This window comes from Copadichromis virginalis, linkage group LG16, assembly GCF_057382275.1.
Source record: "Copadichromis virginalis isolate Kocher_CV1m ecotype Utaka linkage group LG16, C_Virginalis_male_GT1.1, whole genome shotgun sequence".
NCBI lineage: Eukaryota > Metazoa > Chordata > Actinopteri > Cichliformes > Cichlidae > Copadichromis > Copadichromis virginalis.
In genome coordinates this window covers 13,323,851-13,349,967 of record NC_140633.1, presented here as the reverse complement: position 1 = coordinate 13,349,967, position 26,117 = coordinate 13,323,851, and the positions used below count along the sequence as shown (strand labels likewise).

At 42.2% G+C, this 26,117-nt stretch overlaps 1 protein-coding gene, 1 long non-coding RNA gene and 1 pseudogene across 2 annotated transcripts; 1 reads left to right on the top strand and 2 right to left on the bottom strand.

Moving 5' to 3' along the window:
- The first annotated feature begins 2,303 nt into the window (after nucleotides 1-2,303).
- On the top strand, nucleotides 2,304-9,329 carry LOC146690387 (uncharacterized). Its single transcript, XR_014915794.1, has 2 exons — nucleotides 2,304-6,043; nucleotides 6,191-9,329. It is a non-coding gene; the product is annotated as an uncharacterized LOC146690387 (long non-coding RNA).
- An 11,986-nt stretch (nucleotides 9,330-21,315) lies between these two features.
- On the bottom strand, nucleotides 21,316-21,980 carry LOC146690386 (E3 SUMO-protein ligase ZBED1-like; annotated as a pseudogene).
- Nucleotides 21,981-22,031: 51 nt separating this feature from the next.
- On the bottom strand, nucleotides 22,032-23,016 carry LOC146690385 (E3 SUMO-protein ligase ZBED1-like; the record flags this gene model as incomplete). The annotated part of the gene is made up of 2 exons (XM_085435081.1): nucleotides 22,923-23,016; nucleotides 22,032-22,600 (listed from the first exon to the last, which is right to left on the bottom strand). Coding segments are annotated over exons 1-2 (615 nt in total), but the record flags the coding sequence as incomplete, so codon positions are not given.
- Nucleotides 23,017-26,117: the final 3,101 nt, after the last annotated feature.

Here is a 26,117-nt window from a genome sequence, read left to right as displayed (position 1 = left end):
CAACCTTCCCTGTGGTCAACAACAGACACACATTTTGCCCCTATCGTGGACTAAACCAATCAGAGATAGTCAGGGCCGGGACCTCTCTGATTGGCCGTGGTCCAGTGGAAAGTGCAGGTGGAAGTGGGAGGTGAGTAGCTTGAATAAAGCCATATCAATTCATTAAATCCTGAATCGACTTTTAAATATAACTGTGTTTTGCCAGAAACGCCAGATTCTCAGATTAAAGCTCACAAAACCAGTTCAACAACAACCAAACAGCAAATGAGAACAGGTACACGGACTCCACACAAAGACGTAAACACAGAACAGACCCGACGCATCAGAATTAACTTTGTCTTTTTCGGCTTTCTCACCTGATGGCCCGTAGACGGACACGCTGTCGGAGCTTAGCGAATCCGATGCGTCCGGTCCGCGCTGTGATTGGGTCTTTTTGCGCTGATTCCGAGCTGAATTTTGCTGTTTTGCTTCCACGACTATTAAAATCGCACTTCATGCACAGCTAGCTCTCTCTCTCTATCTCTCTCTGTACTTCAAGAACAGTTTCCCGTCTCCAATCTCTGTTTTCTGTGTTATTCATCCGCTTATTACCCACCAGTCTACCGTTGTTTACAGCGCTGTGGCTGCTGTCTTTTTCTTTTCTTTTTCTTTTTTTCACTTAAATGACCTCGGACAAGAAAGCCTATTTTTTCTGTTGTTCAATACTGAAGAAATTTAAACTTTATATGCAGAACATTGTAGAATATTTTTAAGGTTATCTGCTAGAAAAAGCCAGACCAGGAAAATCTCCTTCATGTTTTTCTGTGTTTTATTCTCAGTTACTTTCACACAAAGGCATCTGCTGTGATGTTCACAATTCTGAGGAAGTCAGTACTGATAAATGATCAGAATTATAATATTTCTGACTGTCTGAGGCTAAGTTGAATCGAATCGGAACTTTGAAAACCGGAATCGAATGGATTATAGAAATCAGTGATGATACCCAGCCCTAGTGAGCAGCCTAGTGTGACCAGGAGATATTTTATTTTGTATTCTTATGATCACAGTTATAATCAGAAGTATCAATCATTAATCATTTACCATTGTTGAACCAGTTGACAGAATAATCTTTGGGCCATATCTATGTTAACATTAATCTACACAGATTATCAGTACTTTAATCAGTCTATTGTTGTTCTGTACTATTCATGTTATTTGCTTAAAGCTGTTTCACAGTTCTGTAATCACTCAGAAGCCTGTGGGGCCGGCTGGACCCTGCCTTGGTTCTATGTTCAGTTCTGCACGTACACAGGCCTTGAAAGTACATGCACGCTCTTATACAACACATGAATGTGTACACACACCCTTAGTAAGAATAGGAGGGTTGTCTGAGGACAGTTTTCTGATAGATATACTTTCACAATAGACACGAATAGATATACACACAACACACACTGGTTTTCTCTGAGTGCTGGGCTGAGTGGAAACATCTGGAGGCCTTATAAGGAGAACTTGTGGAGTGAGGGGAACTTCCTGAGTTCTGAGAACTGACTGATACTTATCATGGGACTTGACGTCATCATTGTAATAAAAGCCTTGTGAGATGCTTGTTCGGGGGAGATCGGCTCTGAAAGGCTTGTGATGCTCATCTTCCCCATATGTACATATGTATAATAAAATCACTATTCTGACATCTACTGAGACCATGCAGTTGTTTGTCTCTTCCTCAAATTCGAACCTTAACAATCTGGTGCCGAAACACCGGTTTGAGGAGGGATATTTTAAGGAGCCTGGCTGACGGTCTAGTGGTGTCAGACGGACGGCCAGGAGCTTCACTGAGTGATGGGCCCCGAAATATGAGAGGTAAGCACCGCCTGTTGATGGATCTCCAAAGGTGCCGAATTGGAAATTGAGCGCTAAATCAAAGGTTCACTCAGTGGGGCTTCTGTTCTGTCCGAGGTGATTTTGGGGTAATTAGTGTTAAAGGCAGGCAATAGTGAACTGAATAAATTTATTGCTGTTTATTTTGGGGGTGAATTTTGAGTTAAGAAGTTATGTGTTTGAGTTAATACGGTTTAAGGTGTGTGGAAACAAATAAATACGGTTTAAGAGGTTTATCTGTGGGTTGACTGGGATGCCAGCCAGTCAATCGGTAGTGTAGGGTTAATTTGGTTTTAATAGGGTAGCAGAGACGGTCTCGGGCTTCAGATAATTAAACGGGGGGGCTCAGAGCTCACCGTGAGGCTTTTAAACAAGTAAATTCGTTTAGGACTGAGAAGCTAGGCTCTCTAAGAATGCAGTTTGTTCAGCAGGTGGCGCTGACCCCGGACGCGTGGTTAGGTTCTAGCCCGGTTTTGGCCTCCCGCTGGGGACTTGGGACTCCCGGTTAATTGGCCAGGTAATCTATGAGTGATTGCCTTCTACTGCATTGATTGATTAAGAAGGTTAGACCTGGCTGCCTCCTATTTAAACGTCAGGAGCTTGTGAACTTTAAGTATAGCCAAAAGCGTGAGCCAGGATTTCATTGCCTTTCACGCAGCTGGTGGAGTTCCAGGTGTCGGGCGGGGAAGCAGTTTTAAAGTACTAGAACTTAGTAATGAGGCCGTTTTCAAGGCGGCGTACTTGAAACGGTAATTGATCAGCAAGAGCCGGGCTCTGGGCTGAAAGATGCTTTTAAATTAGTCAAAAATTTAGCAACACCAGCAGAGAAATAGAGAAGTGAGATAAAGTTGTTCTGGCATATGGTGTTTTCTTAGGAATTCGAGCGCTATCGGGAGGGCGTTCCCGAGGCGTGTATTGACCAGCAAGGCTAGGCCTGGGCTATAGGTGCTTTTAAATTAGTCAAAAAAGTTAGGTGTAACCTCTTCTGGCATATGTCTATGCGGGCCCGTGTGTAAATAGAACATAAATTACCGGTGTGTGTAAATAAGTTGTATAAATCTGTTAGATCTGAAACTCCTGCTAAAAAACTTCCTCTCTACAACTCTTTTCTCTTCTCTCCCTCTTTCTCTCAGTTGAGATTCTGTGTGTGTATGTGTGCTGGAGAAATAAAAAAAAAAAGGAAAAGGGTCTCTCTCTCTGTCTCTGTGAGAGAAAAAAGGTGGGGGCCGAGCAGGTCCGCGGGAGCGAGCGTGTATGCTGTATGAGGAAGAAGGGAGTGAGAGGGAGCGAGTGAAAAGAGTAACCGAGTATTTGGTGATTTTTTATTATTTCAGAGGCACTGGGTAAGAGTTTTGACTTTAGCTGTGAGAGTTGTGAAAAGAGCAGGTTTTTCTTTTATTGTAGACTGTGAGTAATTGGTGTTTTTCTGCCTATTGTGCTGCGTGGAAGACACAGAAGTGTAGAAATGTTTGTGGTTTATCTTTGTTTGACGTTTTATATAGAGTTGGTTGATTTAGGGTGATTTCTCCCGTTTAAGGGAGGAGTTGCATTGTGGTTATGTTAAAGCTTTGCTGTAGGGGTATGTGTGTGATTTTGTGCTGGCTTCGCATGTTTAAATGGATGCATAGAAGTCTCTCAGTGAGAAATTGTTATGGTGGGGTTTAAAGTTAGTAAAGAGTCAAACAACGCCCACTGTTTTAAAAGGCCCAAAACATCATAAAAGACACCTCACATCCTGGCCACTCCCTGTTCGAACTGTTGCCCTAAGACAGACGGTACAGGGCAATCAGAGCAAGGACTAATAGACTCAAACACAGCTGTTATCCAACTGCAATAACACATCTGAATACTACAAAAATGTCCACCATGCCACTCTTGTGTTAATCTATGCACGGTCTGGAGCATGACTGTGGGAATACTTAGTATGTTAAGTATTCTATCTATTTTATTTATTGAAGTTTATTGTTTTGTTTATATTTTGATATTACTAGGGATGATGCAATGATCGGGGACCATTCTTAATGTCGTCGGTCTCATGATAATGACAATAAAGTTTTTGATTTTGATTCTGATTCTGAAATCCACCCTCCTCAAGAGTTCAATGATTTAGGCAGTTATGTTTATACAAATACTAAATGTATGTTTAGTGTCTTCATACAGGTGTTTTTTCTTAACCTGGAAACCTGAGTACGGCAGCAGAAGACAGGCCAAGCTTTGGCTAAAATTCACGGTTGGACACCAGAGTTGTCCCCACCCCTCCCGGAAAAACAAAAAAGAGAGAATGTAGTTTTAGGCAGGTTTTTCTCGCTGAACTGCTCTGGGTGCTGTGTCCCTGAATCTCACCAGTGTTAACCTCTGGCGGAAGACATGGAGAAAAGGAAAAGATGTTCCTGGTAAATCACTGAAACAAATAAAACCACACACAACCAGAGAAAGGTATGAGAAGTGTGTGGAACAGACACATGTGCGTGTTAGAGAAATGCCTCGTTTGAGAAAAAGTTAAATTAACCCATATACAGACGCACCCATACATGCAATGAAGAAACAGCTTACATACATGTGCACGTACATGCAAGGTTAAAGTCGCGACACTTAACATACACCTGTTTTTAAATGATATAGTTTATCCACTACTGACAAATAAACCCTTTGGGTTGCAGGACAACAACGTAACGTCAAAAGACAAAGACACTGGTCTGATGATTAAGTGAGGACACGACAAATTTAGTGGTTAAAAGGGTCGACTTGGGACATGTTTTTGTTGATTGTTTAAGACAAATGACTACTGAATGATAGGAAATTCCTTTTTTAGGTTTCTAAACAGGATCTTAAGAATTTTAACACGTACCTGTGTTGTCCTGTCAACTTGAGGGGTTATGAGTTGATTATATGGTGAAAAAAAAAAAAAAAAACAAAAAAGGGGGGAGACGAGATCTCAGCCAACACAGCACAGCCAACACAACATCATTTTCCTGTTCGCCTGTTTTGTTTTGTTTTTGTTTTTTCTGAAAGCCGAAGCTGACCTGGACTCCTACCCTCCCCTCTACCATCGTTGCCCTCTCCGCGGCCATCTTTGACCCTTTGACCCCTGAAGGCCACAGCAGCTGGACTCACAACAACAATTTGAGGATGTCAACAGTGCTGCAAAAGAGCGATCTCATGCAGCAGAGACGGAGAGCACTAAACCAAAAGCCCGTTTCACTACACGGGGGAAATTCCCAGGCTGCGTCAGCTGACAGAGCTGTGACGAGACGCGCATTAAGCCCGGAGGAAAAGGGAGGGTGAGCAAAAGAATGCTGACCTCTGAGAAGAGCCGAACGGAAGAGCTGCAGAAGGCCGTGGAGCAGAGTAAGGACAACATAAACAGACTCCAATCTGACGTGGAAGGAAAAGACTCTGAGGTGTTTGCCCTCAGTAAGAGCTCAAGGCATCAGAACAGAAATTGAGCATGGCTCCGGAGGAGCTGGCTGCTAATTGAACTCATCAGTCAGACTTGGAGTTTCACGTACAGGACTTGTAATCAGGCGGAAGCTTGCTGGAGCAGGAGGTCGTCAGACTTGACGCAAAGCTCCAACAGCAGGAGTAAACCCTGAAAGACCATACAGAAGCAAAAGGGTCAAGGTACAAGGAGATGATGCAGGCAGCTGCAACAACGGATGAAAACAGACCCTAAGAGGAGGGGAGGACCCTAGGCCATCCTTCAGGCCGCTGGTTTACCTAAACTACAGAACAGGAAGGTGATGAACACAAACATACACCAACACACGAATACACACTTCTGCATGCGCCGACTTAGAATGAAGAGAAACACACACATGAACACTTATGCACTCGCTAAGGGAGTAAAAACTGATACATACCCATGCACTAAAATCAAAATGTTGATTTAATTTACTAAGAAGTGACACACAATGCTCCAGCTGCTGCAATGAAGAATGCTTTACTGACAAAGGCTCAATGCTGCACACAACAAAGTCAAATACAGAATTTGCTATAATAATAAGCCCAGAGGGCATTTGTGTGGTCTGGGGAGCAGAGTCCGGAGCGGTTTGGTTATGAAAACGATGCCTGTGCGAGATATCCGGGGCTTAAGGCCTCGACTCAATTGTTTACTGTACACTAAAAAGAAAAGAAAACACTCTGAGCAGTGGTGCAGAGTGAAAACGAGGAATTAACAGTGTGAGTTTTATTTCAGAGCGCCACGTCATTGTGATGGAGATTTAATAAAGGAGGAACACACGGACAAAGAAGAAGAGAAGGGGGGACAGCCTTTGAGCACGATTGCCTGGGGCATTAAAGTTCTGTACTAAATTCTGGTTTCCAGTGTGAGAAAAAGTCACGCAGTGCCAGTAGTAGAGCTAGGTTGAGTGATGATTCTAAATTACTGTAAGTAAATCATCGTACACCGTTCAAGTTTCATGATAACGGGGATCTAGACTTTGTTGAACCCTAGGCAATTTGAACAGGTAAAATTCGAGTGACCAAGTAGCAGTTGAATAAAAGTCATTGAATAAGTGTTGAAATAAACTGGCAGAATTAAGAGAATTAAAACATTTCAAGAGCTCAAATTACTTAATGGTTCAATTTTGTTTCACGAACGCAAAACATATAGGTTTATGAATATGAAAAGGTTGAGGTGGTGTTGATTTGACTCTGTGTAGGTTTAGGTTGGTATTTTTATTGATGGGAAGAATATTCAGTGACAAGTCCTAAGACCCGGGCGTCTGGATTTTGTTTTTGTTATTTTTCATTTTATTTTGTTTTTACTGATTTTGTTTGTGAATCTTTTCTTTAAGCAGATCTGCACATCGGAAATTACAAGCATTACACGTCGGCGAGAAAATTGTTGTAAGTGAGTTTCTCCGCATTGAAATGGGTTCTGGAGGAAACACTTGTGGGGACAATTAGAAACGAGAGTCCCTGTTTAAAAAAGGATTCAGCGAGGTAATCCAAATTCAAGTTCTTGTTTTCTTTTTGAGATGACGTCATTTTGCTGAGGGCGGAAATCTAAATGCGGCGATGGTTTCCACAATCAGCAAAGAAAGAAAGAATGGATGAAAGACTGGGAATAAAAACAAACGGACTGACTGGTAAAAGATGACAAGACTTGACCATGACTCAAGGTTAACCACCTCCACCTAGATAGGATAAACGGGTGGATGAATTTATGTGTGTTTCTTTTTACAGGAGTAGAAGGATGACAAAATATTCGAGGATGAGTGAACCTGTAAATGCCATTTTTGTGTCTTGTGTTGTTTACAGAGGTAACTGCGCAGCGTTACCATTTACATTTTCTTCCCTACAGGGTTACAGTTTTAATGTTTTTCTATTACAGGATTTCTGGGCGGATGTGTGAAGAAACGGTGTTTATGGGTTAGGAGTTGGGGATGCTATTACACTGTATTCTGGTGAGAGTGTTGGGGGAGACACACCCTGTCTGGAAAACTGTGATTCTTTTACAGGAAATGTTTTTATAGCACCTATGGAATGAGGATGGCTGACTACGGTCAATGTGCTGCTAATGTTTGCTTTGCTTTGGTGAGAGGGGTGCAGTAGAAAACAGACAAGTGACATGAAAACAAGTAATAATAACAAATAACAAATTTGGGGACAGTTTGACCTAGAGCCCACTAACTGGCCATTAGGGGCTCTCTCTCGCTCTCTCTCTCTCTCTCTCTCTTGGAATAACATTGCCCAAAGGGTGAATAAAGCAAATTGTGGCAATAATAGTGATTTAATGATTGGAGAAACCTGAACATGATACTTGTCTGTTGTGCTGAATCGTTTATTACTCTTATGATTTGCAGGTGGGACCATGAAGATTTTTTGGTACAGATTGCAGGTTGTTGCTCATTATTGAAGTGTGCTCATAAAGGTAAAAGCTATATAGGGGGTCTATCATTTGGTCTGTGTTTTAATAATTTAGGTATGGCTAAATTAAAGGTTTCTAGACAATTTAGGGAACGAGTGAGAAGCATAATTAGATGATCAGAAACGGAGTACTACACTCAAGTTAGAATTAAGAATGCCCAATTTGTTTGAGGTCTGTTGTTCATTTTTATACAGACATTGCAAATGTGCTTATAAGGAGCTGGCACTTAGTCTGTGAAGGTCAAAAGCTTCATCCGACAACGGATCGGATTGATATATTGGAGCTATTGACTTCACGTGCAGAGGGTTAAATGCATGCACGCTTACACACATAAGCATGGCATAGGATTGGAATAAACAAAGTCAACGACATTAGGTTAGGAGAGCCAGCGCAGGAGAGGTGTTGGCTTTCTGTCTCTTGCAGAGAAGGGAACAGACACCAGACGGGGACACGGAGATATGGGGATCCTTCACAGCAACTGGGGTCAAGTGTCATGGCCTTGGGGCTCCTTGATAAGATGGATCCCATAACCACAGCGATAACCAGGAAGGGGTTGGCTAAAACTAGGAACACCAGAGACCAACGTGGTTCGAGAGGCTTTTGGCAAAAAGGGGGACACGGCGGTCACAACGGACAACAAACACACAGATCTGTGTAGCGACTGAAGGGTGGTCTAACCCCGGAAGTCGAAGAAAGAAGAATCCGAGGGCGTTTCTTCACTCCAAGAGGAGGTGGTAAAGGGGCCTGAAGCGTGTCAGGCTGAAACTCGAGTCCGAAGCTAAAAGAACAGCTGGGTTGTGGGAAAATTGGAAAACAACGGAGGCGTTGGGGTTGATAAGGGTCATAACGTGTTTGTTTGGTTTGGAAATAAATCCTGGTGTGAGTTGGGCTGGCAAGCCAGCCCAAAGAGGAGGAATGTGACCAGGAGATATTTTATTTTGTATTCTTATGATCACAGTTATAATCAGAAGTATCAATCATTAATCATTTACCATTGTTGAACCAGTTGACAGAATAATCTTTGGGCCATATCTATGTTAACATTAATCTACACAGATTATCAGTACTTTAATCAGTCTATTGTTGTTCTGTACTATTCATGTTATTTGCTTAAAGCTGTTTCACAGTTCTGTAATCACTCAGAAGCCTGTGGGGCCGGCTGGACCCTGCCTTGGTTCTATGTTCAGTTCTGCACGTACACAGGCCTTGAAAGTACATGCACGCTCTTATACAACACATGAATGTGTACACACACCCTTAGTAAGAATAGGAGGGTTGTCTGAGGACAGTTTTCTGATAGATATACTTTCACAATAGACACGAATAGATATACACACAACACACACTGGTTTTCTCTGAGTGCTGGGCTGAGTGGAAACATCTGGAGGCCTTATAAGGAGAACTTGTGGAGTGAGGGGAACTTCCTGAGTTCTGAGAACTGACTGATACTTATCATGGGACTTGACGTCATCATTGTAATAAAAGCCTTGTGAGATGCTTGTTCGGGGGAGATCGGCTCTGAAAGGCTTGTGATGCTCATCTTCCCCATATGTACATATGTATAATAAAATCACTATTCTGACATCTACTGAGACCATGCAGTCGTTTGTCTCTTCCTCAAATTCGAACCTTAACAATCGGCACGACAGATGTGGATGTAGCTGTAATAGGAAAAGAACTATTGTTAACTTTTCTGTTAAGTTAAGACCTGATCCTTCTGAAATTCATAGCCAGTGCTCTGACACGGTGTCATCAATCTTTGAACGCTGAAAAAGCACAGTGTATCCAGAAAAACACATTATATTATATAAATTATTATAAAATTTGTGTGCGCCTAACTTTTGTGCCGGTACGGCTAACTTTTTAAAGTTAGGCGTACTGGTACGCCCATGGCGTTAGTCTAGAGCCCTGCAACGAGATTTACGCTGACAGCACTAGTGGGAACACAACGAATATGACTGCACATTTACGCCGACATCATCCTAGTGCAAAGACAAGTGGAAGCAGGCAAAAACAACAAGCACGCATGCTACAAACTTTACCCGAGTCATTTAGACAGCTGTTAGCACATGATTCTCCTTATGGGGACCGTTATAGTATAGCTTTTATTTTGGAAAGAGCCATTTCTCTGTAATAAACTCTCTTTTCCAAAGATGAGTGATTTGTCGATCAGATAGATTTATTATTTTATCCCTTTGTTGTTTCAGCAACATTAAGTTTAAAAACTGTATGTTTGAGTTAAAATATATATTTATAATTTTAATAGATGACAAATTAAAAAAGCATGAACATTTTTTGTATCGAAAAAATATCGAACCGTGACACCAAAGTATCGAACCGAACCGTTAATTTTGTGTATCGTTGCACCCCTAACAGTTACTGTCCCTCCACACATACGACTCGGTTCTGCTTCTAGCAGCGTTTTCCTTCATTTCTGCGTTTACGTGTGGACGGGATTATTTTTTAAAACAAAAACGGAAAACCTCAGTTTTCAAAATTACCTGTGTACGTGTGGACGTAGCCTTATTGCGACACTTGATTGTTCTCTCATTTTAGTTTTAGTAATATTTTTAAGTGGCTGTACAAAATGAAAAAAAAAAAAAAAACGGCAGGTGTATTGGCTGCATTTTCAGATAAATAGTTGTATATGTATATGTTTACAAAATGTACATTTTATATTTGCATTTCAAGTTATAAAAATTGACTCAACATGTCTGTGGGGGGTTTTTTACAGTAAAAAACAGTACAAGTTCTGGTGGGACAGAAAAAAAACAACTAAATTCAGTTGAGCTGAAAAGAATGATACCAAACCAGGCAAGGGGGAAAAAAATAAAATGAAACAATTTGAGGGTGAAATACAAATGTAAACTCAAAAGGAGTCAAAAATGGCCGGTTGTATTTCAGACCTCGGTGGGTTAATCCAACAAATCATGAAAAATTAGGTTTAAATTTTTGTTCATGACAGTGCAGATTTCTGACATTTTGTGTAATTTAAGCATGTAACAATGTGATTATTTTCTAACAAAAAACAGTGTGAAACTTAAGTTAGACTTGTGTTTGTAAATGAACCGCCCCATGTTGTGTAGCTTTCTGGATTTTATACTTATTGGGCTACACATTTATTTATTATACAGGCTATACAGTACATAAAATCAAAACTCACATGTTTTATGTAACTAAAGTGTTTAATTATGTAGGCTACAGACAATAATTATGTTATAGACTATATTTATATGAAAAACGTGTATACTTACGTGAATTATTTTAACCATATGTAACCACCTGCATATGTGTTTGGAAAAAAAAAGGCTTTGATTTTGCCACCCCATTTGATTTCTATGCCACCCTAAGAAAATTTCTCTAGATCCACCCCGTAGCCACGGTCTTTATCAGTATCCATGTCCTGCTGATGCTGTGACTCCATTCACGCAGTCACAGCATAACTGACACCCAATCACCTGATTGGTTGTCGTGGCGCGACTTGATGCTGGAGTCCAGATTTTTCCAACTTGAGTGGCAGATGCAATAAGCACGAATGCACAAAATAAAATGCAGCGCGTATTTTACTTTGCGCTTCAAACGCATCATTCGCGCTAATTGTTTGTGCAAATCGGGCAGAAAAGCATTTTCACCACGCAAATCTGCTTCTGATTTGGCATGGGACCCACAGTCGCACTTCATCATCCTTCTTTATCGACGTTACATGCAAACCTGACTCTTTGGTCTTCTATTGCGTTCTGTGTGTATGCACCGTTATACTAGTAGTAATATAGAATCCACTTTCTCCAGTTTGCATATTTCTGAAAAACCTCTTAGTGGTGTGGCAGCCGTCGATTGAGCCAGCCCTGCAAACCCGTGGATGGACCATGCAGTGGGAGGAAGCGTCCTAAAACACTCTTTGCAGACCACCCTGTGTGATTCTCCACTCTCCAACCAGAAAAGACAAACCGCGGGTCTTAGTCGCAGCACCCCATCCACGTCTGATCTTGCTTCGGCAGATCCAGCAACACTGCCAGAGACTTTCTGTTTGTGTGATCTATCAAACTATATTAAAAAACGGTCCAGGAACAGGTCACTTAGGTTAATCCTGTGTGAAAAATTTTAAATATTTGTATATTTTTGTTCCTTTTTTAACTAATACTCATGTTTTAGAAATATTGTTTTATTTTTATTTACCTTTAATAAATATAATTTTAAAACTGTTTGATTAATGTTCATACATGTTAAAAATAACTGTAAATGAAATGAGTTCAGTGAAAATTGTTTTCATCAATTTATTCATAATAAAAAACACAGAATAACACAACAAATAGAAAAAAGTAAGAAATGTATTCAAATAAAAAAAAATATCTGAAGGCACAACCGATTTGGGAACAAACTTTCATTAATCAAAAACTTTCAGAATGAAACAACAAACAGAACAAAGTAAGAATATTATTTGAATATATTTGTAACTTATTTAGGAACCAATCTTTCTAGTATAGAAAAAAGTGTGTCCATCCTGTCCCTGCTCTCCTGTTCTCTCCTCTCCTCAGCCTCCCTTTGGTATCTCATGTCCTCTCATCCCCCCTATCCCTTCACCTCTTCCTCACTGTTGTGGATGGCTGATCTTCTTCCTCATCTGTCTCTTCTTCCCCCTATTTTTTGTCACCCACTGCTGTACTTGGCCCTGGATTGTCCAGAGGGAGAGAGGAAATTAGGACAGGAGGCCTAATGGAAGGCCTCTGCCCTGTCACCTCATCCATGAGGCCAAACCAGAGCCAAGTAGCAGCAGTGGGCTTCCCACTGACTCCCTCTCCTGACCCTGGATACTTGCAATCCTAAAGGCTGAGGAAATCAGAAATGACAGACAAATAAAAACAACACAACTTTTAGTAAATGTACATTTTAATGTACATTATTAAATTTTGTTCTTAAAAATCTTCTTGACAACACACATACTTTGTATCTTTTCTTTAAGTTGTCCTATTTCTTTTTGGCCTGCAAGGGGGTGACTTTCCCCTGCAGGCCCATCTTCTCGAGAATTGTCCTGATCGCACAAAAAAAATAAGAGAAGAGAGAAAACCATGACAACTATGATAATCCCTAAATCCAAAAGTTTTCACAGCAGAGCACAAGAGGAATACCGTCTGGACATCACAGGTTCTGTACAGAATGAGGGTTATTGAAACCGTACTAAGATGAATATGATGTGTAAATTGATTTATTCTTGTACCTCCATCCCACAATGCCTGAATTTTTTACCCCGGTGAATAGGTGATCGTTTTCTCCTCTAATTTTTATGAAGTCCACTGTTTGCTTTTTGGTTCCTATAAAAATATCACAAAAAAGCTAATTGCGAAAAATCAAAATTAGCTGTATGTAAGCGGCAATGAAAAACCGCAGGACCCACAAGCTAGTTTTCGGTCACTTTTTACGAAGATTGTTTAAATAAATAATACAAGTCTATGCAAATTCATAAACCTACCAACATAACCGCTATAAAATTTAACTTTATCTTCTACTTGTGCCGCCATCATTACATGAAAAGTTCCACATTGAATTCTGGGCCGGCTAGCTATCCAGCTGGTGGATAACGGATGTCTCTGAAGACGTCGGAGCACTTTTGCAAATATGTGATATCTTGATAAACCGAGCAGATATTTGAAGTTTACACACCCACATTCTCGCCTGAAAATATGTTAAGAATGTATTTTGTGACCCAGAAAGATTAATAAGAGTAATATTAAAACTTAGTAGTGGCCGCCATTGCCGGAAACTGGAGTTGGCCAGGCCGCGCTATGAATTCTGGGATATGGTGGGCCACGAAGGACACACCCGACCCATCCTCGAAATTCAGAGAAAAGGAGGACGCATTTGTTGGCTGCATTCAGAGGAGTCTACAAATTTGGACAGCCTTTGGTGCGTCGCTGTGATGTAATCGGTCTACAAATGCAGCCTCAGGAGGATGCAGCCCATGAATTTCGACACCCCCACTGTTTCTAGTTTTGCTTCCCATTGGTCTCGTCATGTCTGACTTCTCCCAGCTGTGCTCTCCTCCTGTGTCTCATTCCCCTCGTTATTCCCCAGTGAATTTAAGCCCTGTGTTTCTCTGCGTCAGTGTTGTGTCTTCCCTTATGCTGTGTCTTTCCTTGTGTGCCTCTTGGTGAAGTTTAATGCTGTTTTGAACTGTTTGGCATGGGTGGCCCAGGCAAGGAGGACTGAGCCACCCTTCTAAAAACCCTCGCAGCTTGGTTTGCTCAATCATTAGCTTCGCCATTAGCCGCCCAGCCTGTAGCCCAGTTAGCCGCCCGGCCTTCTGTTCAATTGCCCTTAGCAGCCCAGCCATTAGCTCTACTACCAGCAGCTCAGTCTCTAGCGCAGTCATTTACTCAACCACCAACTCCACTTTCACCACAACCGTCACTACAATCACTAGCTCAGGCTCCTGCTCAGTTGTCAGTTCAGTCAGCTGCCCAGCTAACCTCAGTTCAGTCACCTGCGTCTCCCGCAGCTCAGCTTCCCCTAGCTCAGTCTCCAGTGTCTCCTGCTCAGCAATCAACTCCACCACTAGCTCCATTTTCACCTCAACCATCACTTCAGCCACGAACTCAACTTGCTATTCAGCCACCTGTGTTGTCATTAGTCCAGTCTGCTAATCAGTGTGCAGCTTGACCTCTAGTTCGGCTGCCTGTGCAGTCCATCGCTCACCTACCTGTTAAGTTCCTAGCTCAGTTTCCTGCGCCACCAATAGCTCATTCATTAGTTCAGTCTCCTACAGCTCTGTCGCCCTTACTTTAGTCCCCAGTTGCTCTGTCGCCAATCTACAGGGAGTGCAGAATTTATTAGCCAAGTTGTATTTTTGAGGAATAATTTTATTATTGAACAACCATGTGCTCAATGAACCCAAAAAACTCATTAATATCAAAGCTGAATGTTTTTGGAAGTAGTTTTTAGTTTGTTTTTAGTTTTAGCTATTTTAGGGGGATATCTGTGTGTGCAGGTGACTATTACTGTGCATAATTATTAGGCAACTTAACAAAAACCAAATATATATACCCATTTCAATTATTTATTTTTACCAGTGAAACCAATATAACATCTCCACATTCACAAATATACATTTCTGACATTCAAAAACAAAACAAAAACAAATCAGCGACCAATATAGCCACCTTTCTTTGCAAGGACACTCAAAAGCCTGCCATCCATGGATTCTGTCAGTGTTTTGATCTGTTCACCATCAACATTGCGTGCAGCAGCAACCACAGCCTCCCAGACACTGTTCAGAGAGGTGTACTGTTTTCCCTCCTTGTAAATCTCACATTTGATGATGGACCACAGGTTCTCAATGGGGTTCAGATCAGGTGAACAAGGTGGCCATGTCATTAGCTTTTCTTCTTTTATACCCTTTCTTGCCAGCCACGCTGTGGAGTACTTGGACGCGTGTGATGGAGCATTGTCCTGCATGAAAATCATGTTTTTCTTGAAGGATGCAGACTTCTTCCTGTACCACTGCTTGAAGAAGGTGTCTTCCAGAAACTGGCAGTAGGACTGGGAGTTGAGCTTGACTCCATCCTCAACCCGAAAAGGCCCCACAAGCTCATCTTTGATGATACCAGCCCAAACCAGTACTCCACCTTTTTGTTTCAGCAGCCTGTCTCCCCTGGAGGCTCCGAGGGGCCTGTCCAGCCATCTCCTGCACCCGCTGGAGGATCCAAGGGGCCCGCATTTTTATTATATCTTCTGTGAAAGGAAGAAGCTGTGGTGTGTTCCATTTCCCTTCACTCAGAGTTCGCAACACACGTGATGAAATGCACACATCCCACTTCTTTTCCAGTAGACTTCTCGTCCTTTTTATGTTTTCAAGAAACTGGTCATCAACATGCTCCGACATCTGTGTCTCACACTCCAAAATATCAGCAATCTTTTTCAAGCTATGACCTAGTTTGAGAGCCAAAGACTGAATTTTGTGTTTGTGTCATTATCAAAACCAAACACCTTTTTACCATTTCCACAACCACATTGAAGTTGGAGTGTTTATAAAAAAAAAACCCCACCTCCATTCTTTGAATTTTACCCCCTTTTCTTGAAACTCAAACCAGTCTTCCCATCTCTCTCAATTTCTGTCTAATGTATTCATGTTTGGACTTTTCGTGGCCATACTTAGCTTACAGCTGCTCTCAAAGCTCTATGATTTTTTTTTTCTCCTCATTTATAACTTGTGAGATCTCTTCCTGATCCATCACATTTAGTAGTTCCCAAATTTTATGGCTCACACCTTCTGGTGCAGGCTGTGCGAAGGCACAGACTGAATTCGACTTCTGCCTGGCTTCTGTTTACTGCACTTTTGTGAGAGTCTGCATAGTAACACATGTCTCCATAATACTTTTCTTTTGAGCAATGCCTCACAGTTAATACAGTGCATGTAGTCAAACGCATTCTCTGGTTTGGAAGCCTGCTCACTTGGGATCAGGGTATCACCTCCTTATTTAAGGACCTCATTATTATGAGCATGATCTCCTTTATTTCTGATGAGGCCAAAATGTAGTTTTCTTTGTCTTGATGTCAAAGGGTAGCTTATTGCTTTTGCAACCACTGTTTCAGAACTGTGTTTCCACAACAAGTGCCTTGCCATTTTGTGGCAACTAATCGTACAATAAAGACAATGCTTCTTACTGTAAATTCACCATCCTCCTTTTTCTGCAGCTTCATGGCAGACACCTTGCCTGTGTTAGTTTCCTCCTCATTCTCTGTACTCCTGGAATCTTTGTCTGAGCAAGTAATTGTCTGTTTGGCTCTTTTGGAAGTCCTTAGACCTTTTTTTTTTTTTTTTTTTTTTTTTTCTCCTCCTTTCATTGGGGCCTGAGCAGGAACATCAACAGATCCTTCAGAACTGCTTTCCTCCATCAGCTCCTGTGGTGGGACAAATTCATTGTCAGTCAATTCGACGCAGCTTAAAGGATCTCAGATTAATTCAACACCTTGGATAGCTGGTCAAGGTAGTCTTGTGGCATATACAATAAAAAAAAAAAAAAAAAAAAAAAAAAAAAAACCCACATTGTTCCAATTTTTTGCAGTAGTTTAGGTATAAACAATTAACAGGACCAAGGCTCAAGCTTGTGCAACAGTGGTAATTAAAAAAATATCTTGGAAAATCAAAATCAAATTAAACATGTTTTTTTTTTCACAACTTGAAAAAAATAGCATTTCTAGAAGTCCACAGAGATGACTCAAATGTAAGACATGTTCAAACTAAGTTAGTTTTCCACTCAAACCGAGGCCAACAATTATTTAACCTTGTATTCTAAATGTTAAACTTTAAAGCAAAAACAAGGATGTTCAAGTACCAATTTAGCATTAACAGTATTTCATGGATTAAGCATTATATCTAAGAAAAGTAAAGATAATCCTGGTGTTGTGTAGATGTCATAAAGCAAACTTGCATAGACGCTGTCTGTTCTCATCAGCGGGGGAACCTCAGGATCTTCCAGCACAGGAGGCGGTTCTTCTCTGGTAACTGCCATTACATTGCTGTCAGAATCTTGTTGTGTTCCAGCAGTAAGAAAAAACAAAACAGGTCAGAAAAAATAAGCCTTTAATAACTTCATATTAGTTTAAAAATGTACTTTCTACTTAAAGTCTGTTACAGGCTTACTGTTTGATTTGCAATGTTACGCCCTAGCTGGGCCTCCTGAAACTGCCCTTGTGTGGGCGTGGCGTTTTTCTCCACCTCCTCCTCTCTTGCTCCACCCCTCTGTCTCTCTCTTGCTCTTCTCTCTCCCCGGGACACAGCAGCTGCTCATTGGCCTCATTTACCACCTGGGCCCAGTCAGCAATCACCTCTCTGAGGTTATATAAGCTGGGGATGGGCTGGATGTGGCAGGGTGGCTTTCTCTGGTGTCTCCATGTTGAATGCTAGGTGTGTGAGTGCCCTGCCTACGGTGTGGAGTGGTAGGAGCAGGTGGGAGAGGTAGTGATGGCCAAATTAGCTTTCTGAAGCACTGAAGCTTGTATTGAAAAACGGTTCATTACTCGAAGCTTTTCAACACAGTCCTCCCCGGTGACATCTGGTGGCGAAAATTATGAAGAGCAGCTTGAATCTGCAAAATAAAACAGACTGCTTAGTTATCACTGCTCATTCCACAGGGTGGAGTTCTCTCTGATATTTTGCCACCGTTGCGTTGCTTTGAACATGTAATTGTTTTTTTTTTTTTTCCTCGATTGGGGGGCTGAAAAAAAATGTAATGCTTATTTGCATTTTGATCAATAAACTTTCCCTATTTAAACATGCACTATGGTGTGGCCTTTCTTTGCTCATGACTCCTTGATGTTGGTAAATACAATAAGTGAGCAATATATATAATATACATATGATAATGCACAGCACATGATGGAGTATGCTCCTGCTGTGAAGTCCTGCCTCCATTTACTTGTGCATTTAATCACTGGACAGCTGGTCAGGTTCATACAAACTATTAGATTAGGCCAATTGTCCTATACATATTTTTGACCTAGGGGTAGGATTGATTGTGAACTGGAAAGGGGAAATGCTTAGGGGGTTGAGTACGGCTGCATCGTCACTGATTTGTAGAATCATTTTGATTCGATACAGGATCCGATTCAATTTGATTGGAATCTGGAAAGTTTTGCCTCAGACAGTCAGAAATATTACAATTCTGATCATTTATCAGTATATATCCATAATTTCGTATCTATTAAAAGAAAGCTGACACTTGTGAGACTTAGAGATGTAAACAGAGATTTATGAAAGCTGCAGAAGCCAGCGGGGGAAAAAAAAAAGAGGTAAACACAGGGCGGACCCGCCGACACATTAAAATCTGATTCTGGTTCTGTTTGGTGTTTGACGACATTTTGAGGTTTAACCTGAGATGCTGGCGTTTCAGGCATAATAACGTTTAATTTACAAATCGACGCAGGATTTTAATGAATCAATATCACTTTATTCAGTTTAGTATGGATTGTAATCAGAAAAGTGATAATCAAAACCCACCCCTAATCATGAACTTGCAAAGTAAAAACATGATCTATGTAAGGTAGCCCTTTTGTTATTTTCATTTAAAAAGAGGATTAGTTTTACTGTGCACTGGCCGAGTCTGTTTCTTTTCTTAGAAATAGTTTCTCCTGCCCTAGAGAAAATCCTCTCGCATGGAACAGAAGAGGCTGTGGAGTGCCGGAACTGCTTCCTGCAGACTATCACCTGAAAACAATAAACAAAATGATTTTCTAAAATGTGTAGCAATGTAATTGAATCTAACGTATAGTGTCAAATACATTTTTTTTTTTTTTTTTTTAGTCTTTATTAGCTTTAATTCACATGGAAGTGTTTTTAAAGTCATATGCTGTAATGATATTTACATTAAGGTAACATGATTTTGGACGTTTCAAGTTTTTCACTTCGGCAGATAAAATAAATTGAGCAAAATCAACTCAAAATCCAGCGAATGATTCACTTTCCTATAAACCAGCGGTCACCAACCCCCGGGCCTCAGACCGGTACCGGTCCTTGAGTCGTTTGGTACCGGGCCGCGAGAGTTGAGGCTCAAGTGTGAAATGTATGGTTTTCAGGGTTTTTAACGGTTTTCAGCGTTATTTTGTTATCGTTTTTATCGTTAACTCTGTTTTCCTGGGTCTTTTCACGTGTGTTATGAATAAATCTTCTTTTTTTCGGTACCGGTACTAGTTTTATTTTGTTGTATTTATCCGCGACTCCTTAAAGGCCGTGAAAAAGGTCCGTGAAAATATTGTCGGGCATTACATCAAATGTGAATATTCAAATGTAAGTGATACTAAACATATCTAATGAAATGTATATTTTGACAAACAGATTTTAGTTTTGTTAAAAAACTTCTTGTAGTCACATATCTCCAATAACAGAATTGAAACTTTGGGATATTAAAACATATTCTTACTGTTGAGACATTTTTTTTATTCTTGTCCCGTTTGGATCTATAGCCATCAGAATTGTTGTCTTAAGGCCAAGAAAGATGCCAAGCGGATTTATTTTACCAAGTGGATCATCATGGCCTTGCCATATTGGTCCATTTGACTGACCTTGATTATAATTATGAACTTATTTTATTTTCAGTTGCTACAAACAGGACAGACATGACTGTGGGATAGGACAGGGGGAAAGAATGAAAGAAAGAGAGGGAGAGAAAGAAAGAAAACCAAAGGGGAGAAGAGACTGTGAGAAGGGGGGGAAGAGAGAAAAACACAAACAAAAAAAAAAAACAACTCCTGGGTCACCTGTATGGAGGGGAAAAAAAAAACAGAGGGGAAAGCAAACAACAAAGAGCAACATAATAAGAAAAAAAAGCACCATCACAATAAACTAGCTAGCAGTGATATCAATAGTTACTAAATAATAAACGATATTGTGCAGCACGCAAGATAGACAGCGCACAGTGTGCTTTGAGGCAGCAGCCAAGAAAGCTGTAGTCCGCGTCTGTGAATACCCATGTGTACACCTGTGTGCATACCTGTGTGGATCAGCATGCTTGCATTCCAAAGGTTTCTCCATGTAACGATCTGCTAGGGAGTGTGGGGAGCCACAGCCCTGTCCTCTATGGTATCAAGCAGATATGGAGGAGATCAAAACTCCAGACATCCAGAGGCCCCCAGAGCACAAGAGACCAAGGAAGACCCACAGAGGGGCAGCCGCGCCACTGTCCCAGTAAGAGCTAAGGAGAGTCCCAGATGAGGGCTCATTCAGCAGCCGCGGAGCAGAAGCCAGGGGGAGTTGCAGTGACGTGCCCGTGAGCTCCGCCGGCAGCCAGCTGTGCCTGAGTGACCGAGCCCCAGGCCGAGAGGCCGGGGGCACCCCACCTCCGAAGTGGCCCGAGCAAGCCCCAATAAGCGGCCGCCAAGGAGTGAGCCGGCGTGTACCCGGACGCCCACCCCCAGATACAAAGAACCACCAACGCACCGACACCTGAGGGAGTCCGCCACCGGCAGGGGAAGTGGTGGTGGGTGGAGATAGGCCTCCAAACCTTGGAGGGCCCGAGATGTCCCCAGAGAGGTGGCGTCTGATACCCAACCTGACATATAGACACAGACATACAGGCACACACAGACACAAACATCCATTCCCACCCTCATGCTCTCATATGCACTTCACACTCAACCGACGTGGAGACAGACATAAAGAGACGCTGTATACACGATCACACTCCCCAAGCGTACTCTACGAACCGGGTCTAGGTACCCTTGCCCCTGGAGGGGGGAACTGCACCCAGACCCAGGTGGTGTTACCCTTTTCCCTGCGGTGGGGAGAGGCAGACCGCCCCGACTCCGCAGCAGCAGGGAGGCCCCACACCCCAGACCGCAGTCGGACGGCCAACTCCTCCTAGCCCCCCCGCTCCAGCAGGCCGCAGAGAACGGGGGTGAGAGAAGACTCCAAACCTCCCTCCACCCGCTCATTGTAGTGTTGATGCATGTGTGTTCTAAGGTGCAATTAAAACCCAGGAGGGCATGGAGCTACCTGCCAGAGAGCAGCAGGTAAGCGCATAGTCCCTCCTGCTAGCCCTCAATGTCTACGTGTATTTAAAATTGAGACATTTTTAGAATAAGCTGGAACCCTTTCATTGTGTTATGGACTTCAGGTCAACAAAAGCCATACCTGACTGAGTTGCAGAACTGGTTGCTGGCTCTGGCTGTGACGAGGTAGATGGGACAGGAGGGACAGGCATTATCTGGTCTTTTTCATTTTCAATGATGGTGGCACATTCTGCAGTCAGACGTCTCACTGCAGCTTGAGCATTGGTCTGACTGCAAAACCCCACAGCCTTGAATCTTGGATCAAGCAGGGTAGCAATGGTCATGACACTCATTGTTTCCAAGTAAGACGAACATTCACCCAGCATTCTTGTGAGGTTCATGCACAGCTGGCGGGCTTTGTCATCCAGAACTTTTTTTTTTTAGCAATTGCTAAAATTGCTAAATACCGCAGCATGCAGACAAGTGGAATGACTTTGGACCCAGATACTCTCTGCTCTCCAGAAAGTTCAGTAGTGGCTGTGTAAAAAGGAGAAAGCACCTCCAGGCACTCTTTAACTGAGAGGTACTCCTCAGCAGTGACAGGTGTGAGATCTGTTCTCATTGAGACAAGGGCAGCACTAACTGTCTCTCTCTCCTCATACAGACGCTGCAGCATAGTGTATGTGCTGTTCCACCTGGTGTCAACCTCCTGAAGGAGCTTTAGATGTGATCTGCCCATCTGCTGCTGCATTTGGCAGAGCTTCTCCTTTGCTGTTGCGCTAGATCGGAAATAGCTTACCATTTTACAAGCCTTACCTCTGATCTCCTCAAGCCCAGGCGTGTTGTCAATTGATTTTCTCACAATGAGGTTCAGAGTATGTGCAATGCACTTTGTGTGGCGCACTTTCAATATTTTAGATGAGGAAATCATGTTTGGTGCTGCATCAGTGACGAGGCATCTGACTTTATTTTGGATGCCCCACTCCTCCATCAAAACCTTTTTCACCTCAGCAATATTTTCGGCTGTATTTGCCTTGGAGAAATGTCCCACTCCTAGCAATACTGTGGACAGTGTATCTTGTTCATTGACAAAATGACATGTCACAGCCAAGTAGGCATCCATATGAATGGATGTCCACATGTCACTGGTGAGACTGACAGCTGTAGCCTTCTCCACTTCTCTCTTTGCTTTCTCCTTTTCCTCTTTGAACTTTTCCGCCACCATTTCCTTTAGAGCCTTTCTGGTGGGGATTGTGTAAGTTGGGTCCAAGACACCAACAAACTGTCTGAAACCAGCATCGTCAACAATGGAAAAGGGCTGCGAGTCCTTCACGATCATGTTCACCAAAGCAGCATCGACCACCTTAGTGGGCTTTGTGTTCATGATCCCTTCAATACACACAAACATTTGAATATGAGGATAAAAATAGGCTTAACATGTTGTATAAGTTGATTAGGCTTTAATGCCATTATTCGCAGGTAGTTCAATAGTCATTATGTGTTGTGGGATCAAGTAAATGGGTCTCCCATCTTACCAATAGCCTGCGGACATTTCATAGGAAGCGGAAGAACCACTAACCAGTACATCCTCTCACCCAAAAAGTGAAGTCAAACGCAATTAGTGACATTTTGTGCTAGTGATGGGAGACATGAATGAATGACTGACAGTTGATGTCCATACCATAAATGCTTGGATTCACTGTCATTGTACTCGTAGATGGGACCGCATCATGCTTAGCACGGAAATACCTCAGCATTGATGAGGTGTTGTTGTTGTAGGCCAGCTGCTGGTCACAGACCAAGCACTGAACCTAAATAGTACATAAAGTAATTCTAGTCTTATTTATACACACTACCCCCACCCACCCACCCACCCACACACCCACCCACCCACCCACACACACCCTCACACACACACACACACACACACGTTGTGTCCAAATTCATGGGCTGCATCCTCCTGAGGACCCGGCCTTCGCAGTCTACGTGGGCCGGGTCCTCAGAAGGTCGGGTAGGCCGGAAGTAAACGGCCGTGAAATTGGACGGTCTAGCCTTCTGATTAGCGTCACCGCTGTCTCGGTGGAGTTTAATAAACTCAGCCGTCTGCTCCTTGCTATCTAAAATATAGCAGGACACTGGCGTAAATTCTCGACTGTCTCATACTTCTGTTTAATCAGTTTTCTGTTTGACGTTTAGTCAGCTGTGTAAAAACCAAGGAGGAACCCACCCGGGGGATTAATAAAAATTTTATCTAATCTAATCTAATAACTTTAATCTCAGCCAAACCGATTTACTCACGAACAAACAAAACACTGAAAAAGGCCCAACAATAACATTTTTAGGTTGTCTAAGTGACTTATATATTACATTTAACCCGAGCAGCAAAAGTCCGCGGTGATCTGAAAATGATGTGCCGGGAGTTGTGCCGTTCTCGGCCGCATCAGTAACCCTCGAGCTCCCGGCTAGCTATCGAGCTGGTGGGTAGCAGACGTCTCCGAAAACGTCGAAGCACTTTTGCAAATATGCGATATCTTGATAAACCGAGCAGATATTTGATGTTTACATGGCTACTTTCTCGCCTGAAAATATGTTAAAAGTTTATTTTGTGACCCAGAAAGATTAGTATGTGTCACGGTCCGCTGTGTGTGGAGGACTCAGGTGCAGACACAAGTGATACGGGAGTGAACTTAAACAAAAGCGAGCCTTTATTGTGGCTGATGAACACAAAAGAAACAAACAAGAATGAGGGCAGCGCAAGAGCAGTAACTAAACAGAAACCTAAACTGGGAACAAACTATGGTAAGGCTATGGCTTGGAATACAAAAGACTGGGCATGGAAACACGGAGGGTGGGAAGACAGACGGCGCGACACAGACTGCATGAAACACCGAGACTAAATACACATGAGGGATGATTAGGGGAAGTGGCCACACATGGGAGCACAGCTGACACACATGAACCTAACGACAGGACAGGAGAGGTGAAACTAAATACACTGACATTGAATACAGACTTTCAAAGTAACACAGGAAACATGGAGATTAGACATGACCTGAACTAAACATAACCATGCAGACATGACAGGTAGACGCACGAACCAGGGAGACGGAGTACAGGGGAAGATGACAGAAGCGACAGCATGAACTTAACACAAGACACACAGACATAAACACATGAAGGGCTAGGGAGGCTCAATACAAGGGTAATATAATTACAAATGAGCTGGAATAACTTAATGAACCTAACAAACAATAAACATCAAAATAGACTAAACACAAAACACTGGGTCGCACGACCCAGGACCATGACAGTATGAGTAATTTTAAAACTTAGTAGCGGCCGCCATTGTTGGAAACTGGAGTTTGGCTGGGCCGCACTATGAATTCTGGGATATTGGTGGGCCACGAAGGACACACCCGACCCATCCTTCAAATTCGGGGAAATGAAGGACGCATTTGTTGGGTGCCTTCGGAGGAGTCTACGAATTTGGACAGCCTTCGGCGCATCGCTGTGACGTAATCGGTCTACAAATGCGGCCTCAGGAGGATGCAGCCCATGAATTTGGACACGACCACAGATAGATATCTCTCTCTCTCTAAATGTAAAAAAATTCCCCACTCGCCCCCTGTGGGCAGTCAATTCTTTTCTATATATACACACATATACAGGGTGGGCCATTTATATGGATACACCGTAATAACATGGGAATGGTTGGTGACATTAAAGTCCTGTTTGTGGCACATTAGTATATGTGAGGGGGCAAACTCCTCAAGATGGGTGGTGACCATGGTGGCCATTTAGAAGTCGGCCATCTTGGATACAACTTTTGTTTTTTCAATAGGAAGAGGGCCATGTGACACATCTGTCACAGGCTGGGTCTCCGACCCAGCACTCTGAGTTTTCTTTGTATTTTTTGATATGTTATTAGTTTGTGTTATTTCCTATTTTGCCTTTATTTTAGGCAGTTATTGGTTATTGTTCCTGGGTTTTCTATGTTTTGGGGTTTGGTATTTATTCATCACGTGTTGGGTCTGTTGAGTTGTGTTGTCATGTTTAGTTGTTAGTATTTCCTGTTTTATTTTGACAATGTCATGTGTTCTTTGTTCATTGTATTTAGCTTTCTCTCCTGGTCCTGTCATTAGGTTTATGTCTGTCAGCTGTTCCCCCATGTGTCCCCACTTCCCCTGATCACCTCATGTCTGTATTTAAGCCTTTTGTTTTCTTCATGCCATTGTCGGTTCGTCTGTTTATCTCACCAGGGTCACAGTTTTAGTCATGGTCTTAGCCTGTTTACCTCACCTCAGTCATAGTTCTAGTTTTCATCTGTTATGTATTATTAGTCTTAGTCATGGTCTTTGTTTATTATTTTTCCACCACAGTCATAGTTTAGGTTTTGGTCTCAGTACCATTTAGTATTTTGTTTCTTAGTGTTTTGCCTGTTTGTTTTTGGTCTCTTGGTTCATTTCCCTGCCGTCATCGCATTAAAGGTTCACCTTTCTGTTAATCATTACAATTCCTCGTCATCATCTGCTTTTGGGTCCTGTTTCCACACACATCGGTGCACCCCGCCGTGACAACATCAAACTTATTGGTAATGGTAATATCACATATATATCATATATCAAGGTGATCCCTCACGTGATCCAAATGTTTTTTTTAATCTGGTTAGTGTGCCAATTAGAAATGAGAAAATTACATTAAATACACATACATGCAGAGGTATCACAGTAAAAGCCATGCTTACTGTATTTCTAAAAAGGCACAAGTTCTCACCAATAATAAACTGAGATGATTAAACAGGTTATTTAAACAGTTTCTATTTACATTTATGTTCTCCCCCTAAATCCATAGCTGTGTTGTTGTAAGCAGTTATCCTGTAGGTGAACAGTACTATCCCCCCACAGCA